Below are 8,735 nucleotides of genomic sequence, written 5' to 3'. Positions count from 1 at the left end.
AAGTATTATTTCTGAACCTAGGTTCCTTCAGTTATCTTTGTACCAAGTCTGTAGTTCGAGTGCCTATATCGTCCAATAATTGTCATTTTATACTCACATTAAGTTAGACTAATTCTCGTTCAACAAAATGTTTTATTAAAGGTTCAGTTGTCAGAAGAAACAATTTTTCCACGACTTGATACAGTTTCCTTTTCAGGAATTATTTACTCTTATTTGAATTACAACTCTATAATAATCATGACTTTATATCTTACAATTCTTGAAAAATTAATCTGAAGTCAATTTAGGTATTCCTAAAAGTGTGACTTAAGAGTATGTCATCGAAGCTGTTCTGGGTAAAGGAGAATTGGCTATTAAAAGATTAAAACTATATTTTCATCGTAAAGAATTTAACACGTTAAAAACAGTTCCGAGAAAGATTACAATACGTCCCAAAACTCATTAAATATAGTCACATGAGCGGGGAGGCCCACAGGTCATACTAGTAGCCGACAAACAAATCATATCAAGGTCAAGAACGTATTTAATTCTGACACAATAATCATTTGTGTTGGTAATAACAATATCTTTGCAAATTTGGGAATTAAAGAGAGATTTTTATATTCTGAAATCCTTGCATAAATAGTTCTTATACATTGTTATAGTTTTATTATGTGGTTATATAATGGCTAGCCAATGCTTCAATCTGAAACACTTCTTTACTTCCAACAAAAATATGTAGGTACCTATTTTTCCAGAAAACTGTAACTGGGTGTTCATCAGAGAGTGTTTATTTAAATCAATGGTGTTCATTCTGAAAAGTTACTACAATAAATAGCTACATTGATTGTCTGGGGCATAGTGAACCATGATTCAATAACTATACCTCTGGAAAATTATGCAGTCAATCCGTATATACAAACGCAAGTAGTTCGAATTACAATAAATGTAGTAGAAAATAATGTTGACGCGTTCGCAACGTTGTTTATCGTTCGCGACTATAAAAACGATCGTCATGTCTTGCAACGTGCGTATACTTCGTAAGCCACTACAACCGAACGCAGGGAGCGGTACCAACACCTAAAAAATTAAAAATGAAACTAATAAAATGTGTTTTTGTCATTGTTTTGCTAATGGCAGTAACGGTGTGCAGCAGTCCTTTGCTAACACAAACACCATTCAGTGGTAAGTTAGTTTTAACGTTGTTAAGATTTTTAATGAAACGCAATAGCTCGTTTGATAGCTTTAAACAATTTTGTGACAATCATGCTTAAAAGCTGGCGATTCTATTTGTTCGATGGGGGAAGCTAGAAGCTTAGAAATTTCGTGAACCGCAATCTGCTTTAGTGAATGACTGATAACAACATCGTTAACTAGCTCAAAGAACAATAGAAGACGTTTTTAGAATTAGCAAAAATTTCAAATGTACTTAATGTTATCAGTTTTGGATATCGTAATATAAATACCATAACGTATGTACATAAATTGTAATTATAGATTAAAAATTATTAAATTTTAATAGCGTGTTAGACTTGTGTAGGTAATACTAGAAATGTTTTGAGGCAATGCCTAACGCATTTTTTTTAATGAAACGATACATGAAGTATCTAAAAAGTTTAATTTAACTTATTGATTTAATTTAATTGGTTTGGAAGACAACAAAAAATCAAGTTTTTAACACAATTTGCAATTATACCTGATATATTATACTATATTACATTTTTTACATTGTTCAGAAATGTGGTATTATTAATGTTCTAATTTCATTAAAATGAATAAGAAAAATCTTAAATATACGGTTTTATGACAGTGTATGATTGGTTTCCTAGTGGGAGCCAACACAGCCAAATCGGTCGGCCACCATAATAATATGTTTTTAATTTTGGTAGTCAATTTCAAGATATCTAATTTTTGCTTAGGATGGGCAGATTGAAACAATAAAATTATTTATTAAGGTGTATACCTTGATCCCGTATTGATCATTGATAGGTATAATCGCGGTGCGCACTGGTTTTTATCGGGTGGGCAGTAAGTAATGTACGTACGTATTTAATTTTTATTTCACATCATGTCGAGATGGAAATTTCGATTTTTAGCATTACTTTCAGATAGAAAAGTGCCATTCACGGCCCTGATTAAATATTATAATATAATAAATTACACATTATTTTATTTTCTTGGCGCATGCGTACTTGTTCTTGTTAACACATAAGTTCGCAAACGATTTATTTGCAATGTAGTGTTATTTTTTGCATATTTTTTTTTTCTTATCATTTGCAATTGATTGCATTCTCCTTGTTCTATATGAGTAAGGGAAGGCTTCAATCCACCACAAGCTCTTCGCCTCAATTTCCACGTCTCTGGTTCTCTTGTAACACTGCTTATCTAATTCTTAGAGGTAAATAAATTTAATAAATAACAAAGGTTAAGTTAAGTTAACTTTCGATTCCTCCCTGAAAACAATATTTACTCGCCACGGTAAGAAAAAATGCAAGCCCGACCGACACGTGTTTTTGAAAGACATACTTTTCTTCCAGCGTGAGTAAAATAGATAGGTACTATTTGGTGCAGTTAACAAAACTTAAAATCAGTGACGTTGCAATGATTTTAGAAGAATCGGGTTTACCGTAAATAGTTAGTCCAATTGTTATATTATTAGTTCATGTTCATTTTAATGTAATTTAGTTAATTCAATTAAATTAGTTTTAATTCGCTTCTTAATTTATTGAATCGAAACTATTAATGATAATAAAAATAAATTACGATTTTCCGCCACCAAGGAACAAGATGGGAGTAAAATAAGTTGAGATAGAATTTAAAAAAAAACTTATGTTCATTAATTACCATAGAAAATGTTAACAGTTGAGTCAAACTAAATAAACAGCATAGTGTTTGTTCAACATTAAACAGATCTGTTTTCGAATTTCACTGTGAATACGCCATTAGCAGATATCTAAAAATATGTCAAGGTGACCCGATTCAAGAACTTCCTCAGACCGACAGACAGGATTGAGTACAGAGATTTATGAATGGCTTTATTTTTGCTTCTATTTATATACATATCTATATTTTAAAGCATAATTTTCCTGTAATTACGGGACCTTTAATTTTGTAATCTACGTAAATAACGTTAATATTTCGATTAATAAATACAATTTATAAATTCATAACATCAATATAACAAATATATATATATATTTTTTAAGAATTTCATGTCTGTGCTTCGTAATTAAATTAAATTCTTGATGATAATTTAGAATTATAGTCTGGACTCTTTTTGTCTCCCGATCCAAGACCTTGGTCTGGTTTTAAATAGTTTTTACGGTTCGTGAAGCACTAAATATGTCGAGTTCGTTAAATGAGACTGCACAAATAATATTATTCGTAATCAATAGGTACTTCTTGATCATTCCAGAAAACCACTTTGTAACTACTAACGTTATATTTTTATTTCATTTCCTAAATTTTCCCGCGTAAAATAAATACCATTACGATTTGTTTTTTTTTATCTAAGCGTATCTGTGTAATAATTTGTGATGTTTTAAATAAAGTTTCAACTCGCAACGTGAATGTTAAATCATACTGGAGCTGCCACATTTTGTTCGGATCACTAGCGACTAAAATTATATTTTGAAAATGTATGAGGAAGTGTGGTGTACCTACACAGAACTACTTCTGAATCTTATGTTATGATTCTGTTGTTTAATGCAATACAATAATATAAACATAATTTCAATAAAACAAAACTAAATATAAAATCATCTTCCACACAGCAATGAAAAGGAGATAAAATCTTGATAATTGTTTATTTACTTATTTTATATTTTATGCTACCAAAAGTGCTCGTTAATTGTAATTGGTTAGTAAGCATGTAAAAAATATGTACTTAACAAAAAACAGTGTTTATTATAAAAAAAGTAAGATTATCATTAATAATACCGAATCTCTCATCCGAATCTAATAGATATCAGATAATTTAACTAATTGTTTGAGCTTGTCAGATTTTTATTAATAATTATTAATTTTAATTATAATTATTTAAAAAAAACTCAAACTATAGAATGGAAAGTTCTATTATATAATTCCTAAAGTCCTATTACATAGTAGGACTTTTCATTCTAGGGTAACATATTTAGGTTAGCAGCGGATGCCATCACAGCGCTATTCAACACTTTAGTGCAAAAACTGATAATTGAGTCGTCTATTATCAAAGGTGGCAATCTGTGCATTTGGACAAAAAAATGTTATTGATATGTCAATACAGATTGATTTGAATATAATCGTCTCCTTCAAAGAATACGGTTCAAAACCTGCATTAAATAAAGGTTAATACTTAACCTGTTATTTATCTAAGATGTCGTTCAGAAGAGTTTTGTGACTGCCGATGGAATACAAATTCAATAATTCGTTTTTCTGATTTACCAATAATTGTCCAAAAGTCACATTGCCGGCTTTGATAATAGTCGACTCAATTATACCAACCATCTTGATTACGTCAATGGTAAATATGCCGTTAACCATGAATGGATCGTATTGCGATTGATTCATTCGTCGCGACGATCGTATTTATGTTAATAATAATGATGATGATAATAATCTTTGATTTATTTGTGTTGTTATTAGAGGAGGATTGCATCAGACAAGGAGGTATATGCGTGCGCACGGAGGAATGTGATCCAGACAACATATCGACGATTTCGCAATTTCTATGTCCAAACCAAGCGCACCTTGGAGTAGCCTGCTGCTATGTAAGTAACTTCTCAAAATTATAACAAATTAAATGAAGAAGAAACAAAAAATGAAAATTGTAATAAAGTTTTTTTTGTATGGACGAGTATATGGTAAGTGATTACCAGAAGCCACAATAGTACAGTGGTTAACCCTTCGAAACCTATAAAATTATATATTGTAAATACTATTTCGGGTTCAAGACGTTTACGGACTAGCTCGCCTGTTATTTAATGGAATTGAATTGGCTCCGATAGCCATTTAACACCAGGTGAGCCTTGAGCTAGTCCATCCATCTAAGCAAAAAAAATATAGTACGGTCTCAATTTATTATTCCAGTAACTATAATTTCCTTACCAATAAGTGTTATTTAAAAATCATTAATTTTACAGGTCTGAAGAAACTCGGTGTCTTCTTACCGACGAATGATATAATCAAACTATATGGTTAAACTTAGCTTTAATATTTAAGGAACATGTTGAAATGTAAAATGTTTATATAATGCCCATTTACATTATTTTACATTATTTTTATTTTATTATGCTTAGATTTAATATTAATCTTAAAATAAATTTAATATAAGATATTGTTTCATTTTCGTGTCTATAAATACATTACCCGGATTTCTAATATTTCATTTTTGGAATAAATCTTATGAGCAGACTCGTTTCTAAGGGTCGTACCAACATTAATTCAAATTCTATATGAATTAGATATTGTTTGAAGTTATTTCAACTTTAAGTTATTTCAACTAAATAGAAGCATTGTGGCAATACCTATGTAGTGCACACGCAGAAGTCGAGTATCACCCTCAAATTGCAAACAGTCGCCGTCGTCCAAAACACGTCTTTTCGGATCCTCCCGTGCTTTTAGGCATTCCAAACTTCGATCACCGTTCTCGTTGAACCCGTCCAATGCGACGAAGGGTTCGTCGTGAAAATTAACACACAGGTACAGATCAGAGTTTCTCGCCGGATCTTCTCAGTGGGTTGCGTTTCAGACCCGGTGGTAGATTCTGCGAAGCACGGCTCTTAAATTTTGTATATATTTTTTTATTGCTTACATGGGTGGACGAGCTCACAGCCCATCTGGTGTTAAATTGTTACTGGAGCTCATATATATCTACAACGTAAATGCACCACCCACCTTGAGATATAAGTTCTAAGGTCTCAAGTATAGTTACAATGGCTGCCCCACCCTTCAAACTGAAACGCATTACTGTTTCACGGCAGTAATAGGCAGGATGGTGGTATCTACCCGCGCGGACTCACAAGAGGTCCTACCACCAGTAAATACACAAATTAAAATTTTGCGTGTTTGATTTTTATTACACGATGTTATTCCTTCACTGTGCAAGTCAATCGTGAACATTTGCTGAGTGTGTATTTCGTTAGAAAAATTGGTACCCCCCTGCGGGATTCGAACACCGGTGCATCGCTCTACACGAATGCAACGACCGTCTTATCCTATAGGCCAAGACGACTTCAAAGTTGCATAAAAAGACACAGAGAGTGCCGCACAATAGTTTTATAGGAACATAATTTACCAATATTATATTTAGTTGAATTCATTATTAGAAACTTTAAAATTCATAGAATTTTGTACCTACTCAATTGAAATACAAAGGAATTTTTGTTTTTTCTAATTAGATACTTTGAATGAATAATTATTTATTGGATAAATATGGTTGAATTGGAAAAAATATGAAAACTATATTAGAAATAATATATTATGTTCCAAATTTATCAGGCCACAGACGCTCAATGTTGAACATAGACTTCTCCTAAGCCTCGCCACAATATCCAATCCTGCGCTGCGCGCTTGGATACACTCACACTGTGGTAAGCTTAGCTACGTTACGTTTTTCCAATACATTACATTTTGCCAAAATAATATATTCGCAATTAAAAAGTTCTAATAACGATTTTATTTTTACATGTCAAAGTAAGGGAGTGTCATTTCTGTTGTTGTGGCAGAATAAATGAGAATTGACTTACATTAGCGAGAGTTTACTTTTAGCAGAACAGACGCTGAACTAGGGCCATTTGCCAATCGGTTGTTAAGCGAGATGTTCTTCTTCTCTGAAAATAATTACTCGCAGAAACTATACCAAACCACTAGATAAAAATATGTTTAAAATACGCAAACGAGTGAGCATAGGCCGCAATTTCTTATTCTTATTTTGTTCAGTATGGTAATTGGCTTTTTGACATGCTAATATGGCCAGCGTCGACCTCAAGCAGCCTTCAGATATTACTTATTGTACATCGACATGTTATACACGTTATACTTTGATATGACTATGAAAATTAAAATGATGCGCATTGAAAAGAAGTAAGATTTTAATGTTTAATAATAAATTGGTTAATTAGTTAGGATGAAATTGAATGAATTCAAATGAAATGAGGTGAGATGAAATGTTATCATGTCTTTATAAAATTCTAAGAACTCACTGAGACTTTTTAGCGGATACCAAGAATCTACATCCAGTGCCTTTTTTATTCACTTACAGTTTCACATATGCAAAACGGTAATAAGCTAACAGTATTACACACAACAAAACCAACATTTACACATGCATGCATTTAAGCATGAGAAATGCTAAATTTACAAAATAAAAGAATTCACTCGACTCCTGAACTTTATTTCTTTAGATGGGGAAAGAACTCACGACCTAATTAGTAAAATCTTACTTGAGCCATCACAAAATTAGTGGCTTTACTGACCTTCAGATGTGAAGTCGACATCCCAATTTTATTGTATAACGGGTGTCCCAGCTTTCCAATTCGAGATACACGACTCATTCGCGGCAGAAACAGGCAGGGTGGTGGTAACTACTCGTGCGGACTTACAGTATTCCTTACATTTAGTAAATGTCAGCAGGCAATCGCAGTACGTTATTATAGTACTTAAATGACGCTCCTGTCCATTCCCAGGAATCCGTTAGGTGCCTTTTAAGAAACCCATAGAAAGATATTTCGAATAATTTAGTGCCATCTATAGAATGTCATGAGTTTAATGAGTTAACAAATCGTAGCAACTGAAACAATAGAGCAACGAATAAAATGTTGCCTTACATCTTAGTGTGCTCATTAATCGCTAGATGGCAGTTTTTTCAGATAATCTCATCTTGGGTTGCTATTAAATAAAATATTTCGACGTTATCCAGATATATAATAAAAAATAATTCAGATTTTAAATTGAATTAAATTAGTACCGTATTCGAAATTGTTTGAATTTGGCTTATTGTTTATAGTAGAAGTATTTAAAAAGGAATTTCACCGTCAATCACATTAATTTAGATTAGCAGCGAAAAACTGCTGAACAATATTTGCAAATAATAAACTGAACTAACTAAAATGCCAAAAAATTAATGCTCTGTGTAGTGTAATGTAGTAGAGTTAATAAAAGAATAAAATGACAGTGAGAAATAATTGAACCAGAAGAATTAGGAATCATTCTGAAAACTAAAATTCTTATTAAAGGCAAAGTGACGAAAATCAGAATATTTAAATAAATCGAATATGTGAATAATTTAAGTTTAGCGCTAGCAATGAATTTTACCAGCGGACTATTGCGTTGCGAGATATCAAGATTTTTATTTCTGATTTTTGTATATCTTTACGGCTTCATTTAACTCACACGTTACTGATGTTTTAGTTTTTAATTACTTCATCATTATCTTTATGGGTTTCACTGGTCCGATTTTGGTGATAGTGATATTAGTTATATCAAATCCAACTAGATTACCGTACCGTACTCATCAAACTCAACAATAAGACACTGAGCTTATAGCATTGGCTCACCGAGGTTCTTGCAAGACCTTCTCACTGGGTTCTTTCGCAAAACTTTCCGAGCTTATCGACCTTATTAAGAGGAGCTTCGGAGCTCGATAGAACTTAGCACTTACAGCTTAGCTCTCGAGTCCGCCCATCGTGTTAGTGAAGTAAATGGCAATTTTTTAATACCAAAAAAAATTCGGCTCATCATCATTTTTCAATTAAACACCATTGTTCAGATGTCATGTC

At 32.2% G+C, this 8,735-nt stretch overlaps 2 protein-coding genes and 1 long non-coding RNA gene across 3 annotated transcripts in view; 1 reads left to right on the top strand and 2 right to left on the bottom strand.

The window, feature by feature from the left end:
• The window catches only part of LOC114244501 (uncharacterized), a 41,113-nt gene extending 33,544 nt beyond the window's left edge, over window positions 1–7,569 (bottom strand). The window contains exon 1 of the mRNA XM_028176330.2: window positions 7,434–7,569. Coding sequence (XP_028032131.2) covers window positions 7,434–7,511 — 78 coding nt within the window. The 5' untranslated portion in view covers window positions 7,512–7,569. The remainder of the gene's footprint in view (window positions 1–7,433) is intronic.
• LOC149503485 (uncharacterized) overlaps window positions 1–8,735 on the bottom strand; it is a 222,868-nt gene that overhangs the window by 66,377 nt on the left and 147,756 nt on the right. The window lies entirely within an intron of this gene.
• LOC114244542 (uncharacterized) lies at window positions 1,004–5,293 on the top strand. The gene is made up of 3 exons (XM_028176396.2): window positions 1,004–1,164; window positions 4,603–4,727; window positions 5,100–5,293. Exons 1-3 carry the CDS (start codon window positions 1,074–1,076, stop codon window positions 5,103–5,105), a joined length of 222 nt encoding a protein of 73 aa, XP_028032197.2. The 5' UTR covers window positions 1,004–1,073; the 3' UTR covers window positions 5,106–5,293.

This window comes from Bombyx mandarina, chromosome 01 (assembly GCF_030267445.1).
Source record: "Bombyx mandarina strain Sakado chromosome 01, ASM3026744v2".
Lineage (NCBI taxonomy): Eukaryota > Metazoa > Arthropoda > Insecta > Lepidoptera > Bombycidae > Bombyx > Bombyx mandarina.
Note: the sequence above shows the minus strand (reverse complement) of the source record. Positions and strands in the feature narration are given on the sequence as shown.